The sequence below is a fragment of the Budorcas taxicolor genome, chromosome 14, assembly GCF_023091745.1.
Source record: "Budorcas taxicolor isolate Tak-1 chromosome 14, Takin1.1, whole genome shotgun sequence".
NCBI classification, from domain to species: Eukaryota; Metazoa; Chordata; class Mammalia; order Artiodactyla; family Bovidae; genus Budorcas; species Budorcas taxicolor.
In genome coordinates this window covers 46,755,049-46,772,918 of record NC_068923.1, presented here as the reverse complement: position 1 = coordinate 46,772,918, position 17,870 = coordinate 46,755,049, and the positions used below count along the sequence as shown (strand labels likewise).

The 17,870-nt window shown below is 40.8% G+C and overlaps 1 protein-coding gene across 2 annotated transcripts in view; it reads right to left on the bottom strand.

Moving 5' to 3' along the window:
* Positions 1–17,870, bottom strand: part of SULF1 (sulfatase 1) — a 92,961-nt gene that overhangs the window by 37,567 nt on the left and 37,524 nt on the right. For both annotated transcript variants that reach the window (XM_052651433.1, XM_052651432.1), the window contains exons 6-10: positions 13,261–13,411; positions 12,159–12,334; positions 10,394–10,522; positions 10,071–10,127; positions 9,174–9,303 (exon numbers count right to left, since the gene is read on the bottom strand). In XM_052651433.1, the coding sequence (XP_052507393.1) occupies positions 9,174–9,303; positions 10,071–10,127; positions 10,394–10,522; positions 12,159–12,334; positions 13,261–13,411 (643 nt within the window). The remainder of the gene's footprint in view (positions 1–9,173; positions 9,304–10,070; positions 10,128–10,393; positions 10,523–12,158; positions 12,335–13,260; positions 13,412–17,870) is intronic.

Below are 17,870 nucleotides of genomic sequence, written 5' to 3'. Positions count from 1 at the left end.
ATTTGTGTTCTGAAAAATGCAAAGAAGCCAAGCACCTAGGGAAATGCCCAGCCATTCAGCCTCATCCTTCAGTGTAGGCTGAAGCGTGCAGGAGACTAGCCTTCCATACTGAGGTTAGTTGAGACTCACCCTGTTGAGACGAGAGTTGCGCCAGAGGATGGCATCTGGAGGCTCCGTATTTCTGGCCAACTTCTCTGGAGCCCAGAGAGCCAGGGCTAGGGGAGGTGGGAAGGGGATGGCTACAAGCCATGCTGTGATCTTCACCAGGGCTCAGCGGGTTTCTGGAAACAGGCAGTCCATTTCTGGCACACTAACAATTCTAGCCAGACCTTCCTGGCAAATGCCTTTTTATTCCTGCTCTGCAGCTGGTCACAAAGGGTCAGAAGGACCTCTGGTCAGAGGGATAATTTTTGGATGACAGCATAGATCCTGGCACTAAACCAGGTTACACTCAACAGGCTACATTTTAATTTTCTTTGCCTGATGCTGAGGTCTTTTCAGAATTTTAACAGATCTTTGATTTTGTATTGATACAACAGTAGAAAGGCAAATTAAATTACAAAGATGCTGAATTCAATGATTTAACAAAAGGACATGCCATTTGCTGTATAAAAAGAAAACAAGTTGCTTTTTTCCTCTTAAAGGACAGAGAATATATGTATAAAATGTACTTCAAAATGGAATGTCCAGGGAACTTCTCTTTTATGTAACTCCTATTTAAGAAATCAATATCTATACCTAGAAGAGGAACAAAAAATGACCACCCTCCTCCAGCATGACTGGTTTTCAATCTTGGCTGGTCAAAGGAATCACCCAGGAGCTTGAAAAAACAAAACAAAACACTGCCACCTGGGCCCCATCCTCAGGGATTCTGATTTAATGTGTCTGGGTTGAGATTCGAACATGGGCATTTCCAAAGCTGCTTAAGTGATTCTAATCTGAGGTCATGGTTTAGAGTTGCTACCCTAGATGTCGTGAGGGATTCATGGAGGCAAATGCCACTGACAATTTCAAGCAGAAAATCTACTGTCTTACATTTTTGCAGAGGCAGGACGCTCTGGGGAAGAAAAGATTTGAACATGAAGTGAAGAGACGCAGGTTTTGACATCGGGTTGGTGGCTTAAGTTTTCTGGATCTAAATTTCCTTATTAGGAAAAGGATACCATCCGATGAGAAGATTTCTAAGCCTACTTCCAACTTTGGCATTCTTAGATTCTAGGTCTGTGGTTTGTAATGCTGTTAAAAAACACACATGCCTTGACCATCCCTGCAGACGTGTTCATCTGCTTGGTCTGGGGCGAGGCTGGACATCAGCATTTGCAAAAGCTCCTCAGGTGATACTGATGTGCAGAAGAACTGAGCATCACTGATCTGTGTTCTCCATTGAACCAACTTCAGATGAGGTTGAGCTTGTGTACATGATTGTGTGCGTGCATGCGTGTGTGCGTGTGTGTGTACAGTGTGTACATAAATATGCTTGGGGGTGTCATGCCAGCTGAGAGAGTGATGGGAACTCACACTCAGCCTTGTATTAATTCAGAAACATGGAAGTAATGCGAACACATATGTCCATGATGTCTTAATTAGTCCCTGCTGGTTGTTTAGTTCACATGATGGAGAAGTGATGCCAAATGTCTGGGATTCTGGCCCAATTTTGTTCCCTATTGGCTTCATAGGAATGAAAACAACAGGTAAGATGGCCTGGAACAATAATAATGCCCAGCATCCAACACTCATACACTACTTTAAAGCTCACCTAGAACTTTACATACATCATGGCACTTTATCCTCCCAAGACACAGGTCAATTTTCTTTCCAGAGACAGAACATCCAAGACACAGGAGAAACCGTCTTCTGAAAGAACATACAACTGAAAGGGAGTGGATGCCAATATTCTAACCCAAACTTCTGAACTTCACATTGCTCCTTCTTTTATTTACTCCACTTCCTGAATCCACATTGACTGTACCAAACCATCCTTAGGAGACCAGATGTGGGGTCTGTTGGAGGAGTGGGGGGAAGGCACTATCTTTTTTGGGGATTAGCAGTGAAAAGAATCAGGCTAATGGTGCTGATTTTTTCTCTACGCTCCATGGAGAGTCAAACCAAGGGTGTTCCCTTGGAAGGAAGGCAGCTAACCTTGGTGAGAGGAAGAAAAGCAGGGCACAGGCCAGGTGTAAAACCCATATCAAGGAAAGAAAACCCAAGCAAGTCAGTACAAGAGTTGGCTGTCATCTTGATCCTGAACAGTCTCATTATTCTGGACTTTTTCTTCCCTTCTAAAAGTCAACGATATAGTAAATAAAAAGATAATCTTCAGGGACTTCTCTAGTGGTTCAGTGGTTAAGAATCTGCCTTCCAATGCAGGGGACATGGGTTTGATCCCTGGTCAGGGAGCTAAGATCCTATAACCTCAGAGCAACAAAGCCTGCATGCCACAACTACTAAACCCTTGCACCACAACTGCAGAGTCTGTGGCCACAGAAAGATCCTGCCTGGCACAATGGAGATCTCATATGTTGAAACTAAGATCCAAAGCAACCAAATAAATAAACAAAATATAAATTTATTTAATATCATAAATAAATGATAATAAATGAAAATTTATCATTTTTTTAAAAAAAGGTAATCTTCAAAGTAGAGCCAAAAAGAAAGAGCAAAAAACCAACATACAAAGATTCTATAGAATATAACCAAGCAATAACTGCCTTGAAGAGGCTCAAAAATTTCTCAAAGTTCTCAGCTTCTAAAGGCATGGTTTGCCACTACCTATAGAAAGAAATCACCATTGTGCCAAGTCTAATTCTTTGCCCATTAATTCAAGCACTTCTCAAAGAGTTCATTGCTAATGTTCTCTTATGTGAAAGTGAAAGTATTAGTCACTCTGCTGCTAAGTCACTTCAGTCGTGTTCGACTCTGTATGACCCCATAGACGGCAGCCCACCAGGTTCCCCCGTCCTTGGGATTCTCCAGGCAAGAACACTGGAGTGGGTTGCCATTTCCTTCTCCAATGCATTAAAGTGAAAAGTGAAAGTGAAGTCACTCAGTCGTGTCCAACTCTGCTCGACCCCATGGACTGCAGCCTACCAGGCTCCTCTGCCCATGGGATTTTCCAGGCAAGAGTACTGGAGTGGGGCACCATTAGTCACTCAGCTGTGTCCCACTCTTTGCGAGCCCATGGAACCTGCCAGGCTCCTCTGTCCATGGGATTCTTCAGGCAAGAATACTGGAGAGGGTTGCCATTTCCTTTTCCAGGGGATTGTTTTGACTCAGGGATTGAACCCAAGTCTCCTGCACTGCAGGCAGATTCTTTACCATCTGAGCCATGTGATAGAAACCAAACTCAGAGTGATTAACAAAATGAAGCAACAGAGGAAAATTCCAGGGAGCCACACATGAAAGCATTTCATGGGGGCAAAACGCGTTTAGAAAACTATAAAAAAAAGCAACGTGAAGTTTTTAACATAGTTGGCATTCAGCATATGAGTGAAGAGCTGGGGCCAGTAATCTAGTTTATGCTGTGTTTGCCCTTGAGGACATAAATTAAATTTTCAGCATGAGCCATATAGAGAGGTTTGTAAAAGTGTATACTGAAAGGTAGGCCATGAACCTTATCTTCAAAGGGTTATAAGTCTCTCCACTTAGCTGAAATAGCAACCAGATCACTAATGTGCATGAGATATATTTAACACTGAACATTTCCACCTCCTGAATAGAAGTAAAATTAGTCTATTGAGGCTGCCTCATAAAAATCGTTTTAGAGTTACAAAACAATTCTGAGGTTTTAGTCATAATACTACTTGGAGCTTCCACAAGAAGGATTTGGAGACTTCAAATTAAAATTTAATGAATAGGTCTAAGCTTCTGCACTAAACACTTGAAAATTAAGGCTTAGCAGAGTGCTATGAAGACTTGGTTTTATCCCTTAATTCAATAGCCCTCCCTCCTCACCTTTTTCCACTTCAAAGGGATTCCTGTGTACGAAAAGACACAAGGAAATACAGAGCGGATGAGGGTCAAGTAGTTTATAATGAACATCTATTCAATATAGTTAGATGCCATATAAAAAGCGTATAAGAAACGAAGCCATTTTAATAATAACTGGGCTACCCATTTTATGCGTCTGATACCTTGAAGTGGTGTTGGCTAGTTGTGTGACTATCCAGAGGTCAGATTAAAAAAAAGAAAGAAAAGACAGAATTGAACTTCTCTTCCTCTTGTTAAAAATTTACCTGGAAGGCACAAAGTGGCCCGAGTTTTGGAATCAGACAATTTATGGATTCCCAGATTGTAAAATGAAAATGACTATGCCTCTCTAGACAAGGGTGATGATTAAATTGAGCTAATGTGTATAAAACACTGCATACAGTGCCTTATAGATTGGGAGTTTGGGATTGACATATACACACTGCTATGTATAAAATGTCTTTCCATAAAAAAAATAAAAGATGTATTAGGCTCAGAATATTAAAAAAAGGCAAAAGCTCAATAAATGTTATTTTTCTTTCCCCCAATTCTGTTCTAAGTTACAATGACTTAGGCAGAAATTTAGTCCCTCTCATTGTGACATAGTGTATTTCTCCCAGCTAGCATAGATTTCAAGCCAGAGTGCTTAAATTAGTTTGTGTTCCTATGTTCTCAGTTTCCTTAAAAACAGGTCTGTGTAGTGGGAGACTTTAATACCCGACTCACACCTATGGATAAATCAACTAAACAGAAAACTAACATGGAAACACAAACTTTAAATGATACAATAGACCAGTTAGACCAAATTGATATCTACAGGACATTTCACCCCAAAACAATGAATTTCATCTTTTTCTCAAGTGCACTTGGAACCTTCTCCAGGATAGATCACATCTTGGGTCATAAATCTAGCCTTGGTAAGTTAAAAAAAATTGAAATCATTCCAAGCATCTTTTCTGACCACAATGCAATAACATTAGATGTCAATTACAGGAGAAAAACTATTAAAAATTCCAACATATGGAGGCTGAACAACACACTGCTGAATAACCAACAAATGACAGAAGAAATCAAAACAGAAATCAAAATATGCATAGAAATGAATGAAAACAAAAACACAACAACCCAAAACCTATGGGACACTGTATAAGCAGTGCAAAGGGGAAGGTTCATAGCAATACAGGCTTACCTCAGGAAACAAGAAAAAAGTCAAATTAACCTAACTCTACACCTAAAGCAACTTGAAAAGGAAGAAATGAAGAACCCCAGGGTTAGTAGAAGGAAAGAAATCTTAAAAAATTAGGGCAGAAATAAATGCAAAAGAAACAAAAGAGACCATAGCAAAAATCAACAAAGCCAAAAGCTGGTTCTTTGAGATGATAAATAAAATTGACAAACCATTACCCAGACTCATCAACAAACAAAGGGAGAAAAATCAAATCAACAAAATTAGAAATGAAAATGGAGAGATCACAACAGACAACACAGAAATACAAAGGATTATAAGAGACTACTATCAGCAACTATACGCCAATAAAATGGACAACGTGGAAGAAATGGACAAATTCTTAGAAAAGTACAACTTTCCAAAACTGAACCAGGAAGAAATGGAAGAAATCTTCCAGCAAACAAAAGCCCAGGACCAGACGGCTTCACAACTGAATTCTACCAAACATTTAGAGAAGAGCTAACACCTATCCTACTCAAACTCTTTCAGAAAATTGTAGAGGAAGGTAAACTTCCAAACTCATTCTATAAGGCCACCATCACCCTAATACCAAAACCTGACAAAGATGCCACAAAAAAGAAAACTACAGGCCAATATCACTGATGAACATGGATGCAAAAATCCTTAACAAAATTCTAGCAATCCGAATCTAACAACATATTAAAAAAATCATACATCATGAACAAGTGGGCTTTATCCCAGGGATGCAAGGATTCTTCAATATTCGCAAATCAATCAATGTAATACACTGCATTAACAAATTGAAAAATAAAAACCATGTGATTATCTCAATAGATGCAGAGAAAGCCTTTGACAAAATTCAGCATCCATTTATGATAAAAACCCTCCAGAAAGCAGGAATAGAGGGAACATACCTCAACATAATAAAAGCTATATATGACAAACCCACAGCAAACATTATCCTCAATGGTGAAAAATTGAAAGCATTTCCCCTAAAGTCAGAAACAAGACAAAGGTGCCCACTTTCACCGCTACTATTCAACATAGTTTTGGAAGTTGTGGCCACAGCAATGAGAGCAGAAAAAGAAATAAAAGGAATCAGACTGGAAAAGAAGTAAAACTCACTGTTTGCAGATGACATGATCCTATACATAGAAAATCCTAAAGACTCCACCAGAAAATTACTAGAGCTAATCAATGAATATAGTAAAGTTGCAGAATATAAAATCAACACACACAAATCCCTTGCATTTCCATACACTAACGATGAGAAAACAGAAAGAGAATTAAGGAAACAATTTCATTCACCATTGGAACAAAAAGAGTAAAATACTTAGGAATGTATCTACCTAAAGAAACAAAAGACCTATATATAGAAAACTATAAAACAATAGTGAAAGAAATCAAAGAGGACACAAATAGATGGAGAAATATACCGTGTTCATGGATCGGAAGAATCAATACAGTGAAAATGAGTATGCTACCTAAAGCAATCTATAGATTCAATGCAATCCCTATCAAGCTACCAGCAGTATTTTTCACAGACCTAGAACAAATAATTTCACAGTTTGTATGGAAATACAAAAAACCTCAAATAGCCAAAACTTGAGAAAGAAGAACAGAACTGGAGGAATCAACCTGCCTGACTTCAGTCTCTACTAGAAAGCCAGTCATCAAGACAGTATGGTACTGGCACAAGACAGAAATACAGATCAATGGAACAAAATAGAAAGCCCAGAGATAAATCCACACACCTATGGACATCTTATCTTTGACAAAGGAGGCAAGAATATACAATAGGGCAAAGACAATCTCTTTAACAAGTGGTGCTGGGAAAACTGGTCAACCACTTGTAAAAGAATGAAACTAGAACACTTCTTAATACCATACACAAAAATAAACTCAAAATGGAGTAAAGATCTAAACGTAAGACAAGAAACTATAAAACTCGTGGAGGAAAACATAGGCAAAACACTCTCCGACATAAATCACAGCAGGATCCTCTATGACCCACCTCCCAGAATGTTGGAAATAAAAGCAAAAATAAACAAATGGGACCTAATTAAAATTAAAAGCTTTCACACAACAAAGCAAACTATAAGCAGATGAAAAGACAGCCTTCAGAATGGGAAAAAATAATAGCAAATGAAGCAACTGACAAAGAATTAATCTCAAAAATATACAAGCAACTCCTGCAGCTCAATTCCAGAAAAATAAATGACCCAATCAAAAAATGGGCCAAAGAACTAAATAGACGTTTCTCCAAAGAAGACATACAGATGGCTAACAAACACATGAAAAGATGCTCAACATCACTCATTATCAGAGAAATGCAAATCAAAACCACAATGAGGTACCATTTCATGCCAGTCAGAATGGCTGCGATCTAAAAGTCTACAAGCAATAAATGCTGGAGAGGGTGTGGAGAAAAGGGAACCCTCTTACGCTGTTGGTGGGAATGCAAACTAGTACAGACACTATGGAGGACAGTGTGGAGATTCCTTAAAAAACTGGAAATAGAACTGCCTTATGACCCAGCAATCCCACTGCTGGGCATACACACCGAGGAAACCAGAATTGAAAGAGACACGTGTACCCCAATGTTCATCACAGCACTGTTTATAATAGCCAGGACATGGAAGCAACCTATGTGTCCATCAGCAGATGAATGGATAAGAAATCTGTGATACATATTCACAATGGAATATTACTCAGCCATTAAAAAGAATACATTTGAATCAGTTCTAATGAGGTGGATGAAACTGGAGCCTATTACACAGAGTGAAGTAAGTCAGAAAAAAAAAATCAATACAGTATACCAATGCATATGTATGGAATTTAGAAAGATGGTAACAATAACCCTGTATGCGAGACAGCAAAAGAGACACAGATGCATAGAACAGTCTTCTGGACCCTGTGGGAGAGGGCGAGGGTGGGATGGTTTGGGAGAATGGCATTGAAACACGTATATTATCATATGTGAAATGAATCACCAGTCCAGGTTTGATGCATGATACAGGGTACTTGGGGCTGGTGCTCTGGGATGACCCAGAGGGATAGGAGGGGGAGGGAGGTGTGAGGGGGGTTCAGGATGGGGAACACGTGTACACCCATGGCAGGTTCATGTCAATGTATGGCAAAACCAATACAATATTGTAAAGTAATTAGCCTCCAGTTAAAATAAATAAATTTATATTTTTAAAAAAAGGAAAGAAAAAAATACACAGAAATTGAAATATCCACCGCCCCCCCCCCCCCAAAAAAAAGCCAAAAAACAGATCTGTGTTAATTCACTGCACGGTAATTTTTTAGTTCTTATTGGTAACAGTTGGTGTTCTGGGTAGCCCTGAGTTCTCTACTTAATATTCTATAAATGAAGACGAGTGAGTCAAATGAAATATTTGATGTCAGTAACTTTGTGAGCATAGGTAGAAACAATAAATAGAATAGAAATAGAATAAAACAATAAATAGAATATGCTTTCCCTTTTCATTCCTCAACCTTGGTCACAGACTCTGTCCTCTCTGGGTTAGATGACATCTGATCTTACTCCAGGCTGTGGAAACCCAATCATGGCTTTTGGGGTGGTTTGCTGTCCGGAGGCTCAGTATCTGCCCCAGATCTTGATTAAGCTATCTCTTGACATGTCCTGATGACCAGTTAAGAAGGGTGGGGTTTTCTCCTTAGATGCAAACAGTCTCTGAACTTTCTAACACAGGACTATCCATTTCCTAAGTCTGATATCTTCAACTGATGTTGGCTAACTAGGTGGATATCTAGAAATTTCACTAGAAGCACCATCTTTTTTAAATGGAGAAAGCCTAAGCAGTGATGAGGAGACCCAGCTGGGAACAGTCAGACATTGCTCAGTCAGTGGAAAGGGGTTACAGTGAGCACTCCATGATGGCTATGAAAAGGTTACTTAAATATAAATGTACATTATCTGACATGTTGCAAGTCTTTACATTAGAAATGGAGAAGCAAATGAGTGATGGTGCAGAAATGCTGAATCACTCACCTGCCCGGGCTGTTCACAGGCTGTCTGGTACCTGGCTTGCTGGCACAGTTCTTTGACCCTCTCATATTTAGGCAAGTGATTAGACTGTTGGATATTCTTGTTTGATTCCTCTTTCTTACGTAGAAATTTCCTTTGACAGAAAAAGAAAAGCTTATGTGAGAAGTGATCTGAAATGACTTTCACTGTGACCTGCCTGTCTTATTTTTTCTTCCCTGTCACATGACTCCACACTCTCCAAAAAGCAATAAATAGTTATCCAGTCTCTACCCACAGGAGCCCAACCTTTCATAAGTCCTTTGGGAAAATTACAACCTGGGAATTATGAAGATGGGAGATTAGGGAAGGAAAATCACTTTCTTCAAAATCTTCATTTCAAACCTTTGGGCATAAACGTTCAGCTTTATAGGCTCAAAGTTCACTTTTGTTAAAAAGCAATGATAGAAATGTTTTTCTCTTGCCTAGGGTAAGCATTGAGAAAAACAAAGACAATGAACATTACAAATAGAAAGGAGAAACCCAGAAATGACTCTGGAACAGTATTAATACAATCTCATCTATTTGTCTATTCAAAACTAGGAAAGGCACATAAGGAAAAGAAGTGGAAGGGCATCAGGCAGAACCTGGGAGGGATAATTGAGAAAGTCAATTAACTGGTCCACTTAGGAACTGAGGTGGACACATGCCGTGGGAATCCACAGCCTCATAAATACTGTGGTCCCATCTTTGCAATTCTGACTCAGCCATCATTATTCTGCTGGCCAGAGGAGGATAAGTCTTATGACTAGGTTTACGAAATCCACACGCTTAGTAAACCAAAATAAGGGGGAAAACATTCCCAGCAGGGAGAGCTGCCCACAAAGACTCATTCCCAGAAGCACCCCAGGAACCAATAATTACCCTCTTTCCACGAGGAATGTATCACGCCAAATTTTGACCTTCTTGTTTGTTCGAAACCTGGAAGCAAAGTAATAATATTTACTGTTGGCATTGGGACACTTTTCCAAACATATCTGTGCTAACAGTTTATTTAAAGCAACACCCCTCGCTTCCCGCAGACCAGGACAGCATCTCCATCAGCACGCCACTCACAGCCAAGGAGGTGCTCAGTTCAAGGTGATCCCCGGGGGCGGAAAGTATTTTGCTTCCACTTCTGCTGGCTGCTGGCTGGCTCTCGGAGCTGGTGTGCTCGGGGCTGGCTGAGGGGAAGGAAACTGACGCACCTGTTACCTGGCTTTTCCTGGTCCAGAAGTTTGAGTACAGACTTGCCGTCTATGTCAGGAGGCGCATCAAGCCCCGCGATGTCCAAGATGGTTGGGGCCAGGTCAATGTTTAGAACGATCTGTGGGACTCTGTAAAGGGACAAGATGGTCATGGCTGGGACCCAGCACCAGTGGAGGGCCTCACTAGGGCTTTTTTTTCCCCATCCCAGTACTCCCTGGCCTTCACTGCTTCACAGCCTCTCATCTGGTTGCCTAGGAATGGTGGGAGGTGCCTGAGTGCTCAGCCACTGGGACCAAGAGAAAGACTGACTGTCACAGCGGTCAGGTTGGAGACAGGCTTGTCCCCCTGAGCTCTGGCCACACCTCAGACAAATTGTGGCCTGATGTTTGGCTTTTGTAGGCTGTGTATTTTTTTCTGAAACCTGAGAGTCCATCACTTCTCTGTTGAACTAGGGCTTTGAAATCAATCTTCTGAAAAAGTACACAAGGTTTTTATACTTGAATTCAATGCATGCTGCCTAACCTTTCAAACATAAAGCCTTCCAACTCTAGATCCCACGCGTCCCCAGGAGTTTCCAGTGGTCTGGAGAGAGACAAGGCATGTGTGCACATGACCCCTGTGCACGTGTCGTCCAGTCGTGTCCAATTCTTTGTGACCCTGTGGACTGTAGCTCACCAGGCTCCTGTCCATGGGATTTTTCTCAAGCAAGAATACTGGAGTGGGTTGCCATTTCCTCTTCCAGGGGACCTTACTGAACCATGGATCGAACCTGCATTTCCTGTGTCTCCTGCACTGCAGATGGATTCTTCACCTGCTAAGCCATCCGGGAAGCCCGGGAAAGACATAATAACATTCCCCAAAGAGGCCCTTCTTATTGCCATCACTTCCTCCCCAGCATGCACTGGAATGCAGCAGCAGACAAGCCACGTAGATAAGACTCAGATTATCTGGCATCTGGGCCCCACTGCTGTCACATCCAGGATGGGGAAACTCTGAGAGAGGCGTGAGTACCCTGTCTGTGCAGCTTCTTCATTGTGAAATCAGGGGTCCAGACTGGATGCTCTTGAAAGGTCATCCCAGGTTTTGAATTCTACTTGCACTCTTTTCTTTCACTCTTTCTGTAACTGTTTCATGTAAAGGACTTCATTTTACACTACACATTCTGATGTGCTTGGCAGGGCATACGAAACCCATTTATGATGGGAATACTGACATGCAAAGGGATGCAGTGACTTAAGATGGCAGAAATGGAATTTCAGTCCTTCAGGCTTCTTTTCTTAAAATTCATTTAAAGTTCATTTAAATACATTTTAATTAAATAATATGTATCTAAAATTATTTAAAGTTCTTAACATTTAATTTTCTTTAAAAATTCTTCAGTAATAATTTTTTAAAAAAGCAACCAAGAGGATGGCACTGGTTATCATTTTAAAAAAAGATTCAAAGAAGGGAAGGATGACATACCTAAAATCACACTCTATGTCTGTGTTCACAGTCTCATGGATTCTGGTCGGTTTGAGAGAGTTAATCATTAATACAGTTATTTTTCCTTTCTCTTGAAAGAGTAGGCATTAGTTAATTTAGCATGTGGCAGGGCTAGGGGAGGGGTGGGGCAGGCGGGAGGTTTTGTCTTCTAAATTATGAACCTACACTCACCCTTTTTTGTTTGCACTAAAGGAAACCAGACCCTGAGATTGGTAATTGAATTATCTCAGACGTACACCAGCTATGACAGTTGAATGTTGGAAACAGAGAAATACGTACATGGATCCTGGTTCTACACTTGGCCCACGAATAAAGAAAGGCACACGGATATCAAAGTCATATGGCATGGATTTCCCCTTGACCAGTCCAAACTGCCCGATATGGTAACCGTGGTCGGCGGTATAGATGATGTAAGTGTTCTCCAGCTCACCCGTTTCCACAAGCATATTATATAGCTGAAACACAGCACAGACCTCAGTCAGAAACAATTGTGATGGCGTAAGATGGCAATAGTGCCGCCATGACCCCCCTCAAATCTTTTTTCCATTATTTTTAGAAGGCAAGAGTTGCTTTAATAGGGCTGACAAACATGTATGTTTATACACATTTTTCAAGTTGCTTGCAATCCTGGAGGGAAAAAGTCCAGTAATACAGCTGATTCTTATATAATACATAACTTTTCTTAATATGGCTTATTTTTGCCTATTTGAAAAAAAAACAACACAAAACAACCTCTACCATCAAACTTTAAGGTTTTACTTTGAAATATCCATTTTAAAGCAAATTTGACTATCATCCCTCATATTTAGTTATCAAAGATTAAAAACAGGCTACCTCTGAGCCTGATTCAGTTACATCCAGCCTTTGGGAACGTCTTGTTTGGTTTATGTTATGTTTTAAAATTCAGGAAATTTCAAATAGAATTTTTGTATTCCTGGCTTCTTTTAAAAGTCAGAAGACTTAATACTGGATCCATATTTTCACATGACCAAACTTAGTTGAAGCTGAGTAGTTGTTCCTTGCTTTAGGTGAGGGAGTTTAGATTTGACTTCACCATGATCCTCACCATGCCCCACTGCCCTATACTCGATCTGCTTTAGCTGTCTACACTATTTGCTTAATCCCTGAAGGTATTTGTGGTGATAACCCTTGATTTATGATGTCATGATTTGTCTAATATTTCCTTTTCGCTACTGGCTCCACAAGAACCAAGCCTAGAAAGAGAACAAGATGAGGGGGGGATGATGAGTTCACAGAATACCCAGCCCCCACACTCTCTCAAAATGAAAAACAACTACTACAAAAGCAGGGTTAGCAAGAATGCATCTACACAAGGGGAGCTGGACCAAAACCCATCCCTGGGGCAGGCTCATGGGCTTACCTTTTCCACAGAATCATCCACTGACATCAAAGTTTGAAGCCGTTTGCGATGTAGAACGTTTGTGAATTCCATGTGGATGGGCAGCATGGGTCCTGTGTACTGCATAATCCAGTGTTTGTCCATATTGGGCGCATAGTTATAACTAGGAGTTCTGCAAATATCCAGAAAGGAGTCTTACTATATATGCTTTTTATTCATTTAGAGAAATATTTCATGTTAAACGTTGTGAAATAACCATTTAGGAAAGACTTCAGACACAGCTAAATAATTTTTCTCTCTGGTACATCTCTGCGATATCAAGTCTGCACCACCCCAGACCACATGAGTTCTCTGAAGGTGTATGGGTTCAAACTTATAAAACCAAGACTGGCAGTGAAAATCTAATTAGTGCAAGTTCATTTAGGTTCATTGAATAAAATGTGTAAAAATACCTCGAGATGATTGTGGTCAGGTTACAAATTTACAGATAAAACTCAGTAATGTAGAAGGGAATGTTCCCATGGTGATGTTAACTCATAAAATTTTATTGCTAATTAGGCTATTAAATATAGTCACTAATATGTTACGTGCAATGATGAAGAATCATAATTTCAACACATTTTATCTCTAGAATTTACTAGGGTATTATATTGATTACTTACATATCCCACATATAGGTATCATCAATTTATTGGATTTGCTGGAATTGCAAGCAAGTCTACTACAATATACATGTTTATCAGTAAAGCTGTTCATTATAGACAAATCAATATAGGTGGAGGCATAATTTTTGCTAACTATAGGGAAGTGAGTCCTATTGTTCTAAGACAGGTGGTTCGAGCCTATATTTAATCTATAGAGATCTAAGTGGTGCCCATACTTCCCTTTGGGGACCCATAAAGTACATCACCTTCTCTTTGAAGTCTTCCCCAACTCCCTGGATCATAAGATGCTGCCACTTCACACTCCCAAAGAACATATCTACGCCAGAATATATCTATGCTTTTCACACTGAGAATTGTTTTTCATTTGACCTCTCCATCAGAGTATATTATGTGTTTGAACTTTCTTCTTAGCTGATAAGCCTACGAAAGTCAGTCACTCAGTCATATCTGACTCTTTGAGACGCTATGGACTGTAGCCTACCAGACTCTTCTGTCCACGGAATTCTCCAGGCAAAAATACTGGAGTGGGTTGCCATTTCCTTTTCCAGGGGATCTTCCCAATTCAGGGATTGAACCTGGGTCTCCTGCATTGCAAACAGATTCTTTACTGTCTGAGCCACCAGAGAAGCCTATAAACATTGTTTAATAGTGAAAACTCGGTATTTACCATGGGTCAGGGACTGTGTTAAGTGTTTTGTTCACATCTACTCATTTAATTAGCTCAGCTCTTCTGGGAAATAGGCTTATCATTCCCATTTCACAGGTGAGAAAACTGAGGCTTAGCAAAGCTAACTTTCTCAGCTTAACAAAAGTAGCAGGGAATCGAACCAGGACTTGGTTCCAAAGCTCATTTGCTTTAACAAAATGAAGGGAAAGTAAAATGACAGGGGCTTCCTGCATCTAAAGTTGCTCTTTGTGTGAACCACAACTGTGCAAATAGCCAGTCTCTCAGAACAAGAGATAGTCTAAGCTGATAGAGGAATCTGATTACTGCTCTCTGTTCTGGGGAGACGCCTATCAGTGAAAGACGGTGGATAATGATGACTGCAGGAGATCCTGTGACATTGTTTACATCATAAAACTAGAGAAACAGTCAATCACTGTGAGCTGGTGAGTCCAGAAGCCTCGACCATGTTCCACTTGTTCCATCATGGAGCTAATTTCCTATCGAGGAAACTTGGAGTTTCTGAGCTGCGTGACTATACAGAAGAACATGCGGCTCTATATATGCCACCTGTTACTATACATTTTCTTCAGTGGATTTGCAGCGCTTCTCTTAGTAGTTGAAAATGCTGTTTTGGTCTTCCTGTGCAGAAAGTTACCCTAATGATCTGTATGGATGCTGGCTGATTAACGAATGCCAATTTAACACTGAGCACAGGAGAAACTGTTCCTAAAAGTGTACAAGTTATGCTGAGAGGTGTCAGTCAACTTCCTTTTAAAGAGACATATTTGTAGGGTAGGTAAATGTAGTTCAATTTGCTCACCTGCAAATAGGGAGAAGAGCTTCTCATAAAAATCTGTTTTGAGGAAGAACAAATCTGACTAGGGACTTCCCTGGTGGTCTAGTGGTTAAGACTTGGTGCTTCCAACACAGTGGGCGTGGGTTCGATCCCTGGTTGGGAACTAAGATCCTACATGCTGCATGGTGTGGAGGAAAAAAAAAATACTCAGCCTCTCACCCTCTAAAACCTCTAAACCTGTCTGTCTATCTATCTATCATCTATCTCTGTAAAGTGCCCAGAACAAAGAAGTACCTGAGTTTTCTACATGAGCCAATAAACAAATGTATTCTATATAAGGATCTGGGTGGGAAAAAAATCCGTGACATTAAATAAACAAATTTTTAGATATCACTTGCCATTCTTTATCAGAGAAACTGTCAGCATGAACTTTCCTCTGCTTACCAAGCAGACAACTCATGAACCAAATGGTCCCATTTTTGGTCTGAAAGGTTCTTCGTATCTCGGATTGCACCACAGACCAAATGAGCCCTTGTATTGCAGAAGCCTGGGCAGTAGGAAAGGACTTAAGTCCGGGTTTCTTATTCTTAACGCAGCGTGTAACCTTACAAACAAGATTAGAGGAAGAGAGCGAAGAGGAGGAGGAGAGAAGGGGGAGCTTCTAAATCCCAGAGGAAAGAGATTTTCACCGTTGGGGGGAGTTTGAGGTCAGAGAAATAGAGCAAGCTGGTCACGAAAGGTCCTTCACCACTTACTGATACGTGCTCTGAAAAAGAATATGGCTATAAAAGATTACACGGGCTTTCTTCATAATACCTCACCAGCCTCCTCTTACTGCCTTTGATGCTGGTGTGCCTTAATTTAAAAATAAATCTAGTTGACTTTTTTTTTTTAACCACAAAACCTCAAACACAAATAAAAATTACAATAGGGAGCCAAGAAGCAGGCTCATAGTGGGTAAATCGTATCTTCCACCGGTTACCTTCTAGTGCTTGGCACGGCTCCATCCACCTCGCCCTGAGGAACAGGGAAGCTCACAGCAAATTACAAGCCTCAAATTGGACTCCCAGATTTACAGAATGACATATGTTCAGTCTGGCTTTTATTAAAAGGGAGAGTTTGGGTCTATTGTCAAAATTGTCCGTCCCCCATCCCATTTTTTTCCTTTTCTCTTAATTTCTGAATGTGGGAGATGACCACTCCCCCTCCAGCTCTGGGGACAAGATCCCAGGTGGGGTCTCAGCAGGAGGCGGGGGATAACCATTTGCCTTTTAGGGGAAGACAGGCTGCCACTGCTTCCCACAGAATAGCAGCTGTTCAAGGGGCCTGCAGGTGGAAGGTCGGGGGTTGCTGGAATTGACAGTTGTTGAAAATTGATCTTTTGCCAAAGACCTGTGGGTGCCTCCCGCTGGTGTCTGCCAAATTCCTGGAAGATGCATTCTTCTGTCCCTCTGCCCCGTGATAATGAAGGCTTGCTGCCCTAACTAAGAATCAGCTTACAGTGATTCAGACGGAGCTGGGAGCTGTTGGCTGAAAACGCGAGACACAGAGAAGCAGGTGACAGTTTTAGGGAACGCTGGAAAACCACATATCTGATTGTTCCAGAATATTCTGGAATCAGACCTGAATTCTCAGCCCAGGACTGTTGCTTACTAGTGTGTGATCTGGAGCAACTTTTTTTTTTTTCTCTTTAAGTCTGTGTTCGCACATATCTCTAATGGGAGCAAGAACTTCAAAGAGTTCTTGTGAGGCTTCACAGAGGATTCAGAAGACAAAACCTGGGGCCCCTCATACCCATACTTATAGGAAGCTGGAAGAGAGCTTATCATGTCACAGCTCACTGATGGCTGAGGCAGCCCAGAGAGTACAGGGCCTCTTACTGTAGTTCGTTGTTCAGTTGCTAAGTCACGTCAGACTTTTTGTGATCCCATGGACTGCAGCACTTTAGGCTTCCCTGTCCTTCAATATTTCCTGGAGTTTGCTCAAACTCATGTCCATTGAGTCAATAATGCCATCCAACCATCTTATCCTCTGTTGCCCCCTTCTCCGCCTGCCTTCAATCTTTCCCAACCTCAGGGTCTTTCCCAATGAGATGGCTTTTCGCATCAGGTGGACAAAGTATTGGAGCTTCAGCTTTAGCATCAGTCCTTCCAATGAACATTCAGGGTTAATTTCCTTCAAGAGTGACTAGTTTGATCTCTTTGCTGTCCAAGGGACTCTCAAGAGTCTTCACCAGCACCACAATTCAGAAGCAACAATTTTTCAGCACTCAACCTTCTTTATGGTCCAACTCTCACATCCATACATGACTACTGGAAAAACCACAGCTTTGACTAGATGGACCTTTGTCAGCAATGTGATGTCTCTTCTTAATACGCTGTCTAGGTTTGTTATAGCTTTCTTTCCAAGGAGCAAGTGTTTTTTAATTTCATGGCTGCAGTCACCATCCACAGTGATTTTGAAGCCCAAGAAAATAAAATACTCCCATTTTACAAATGAGACA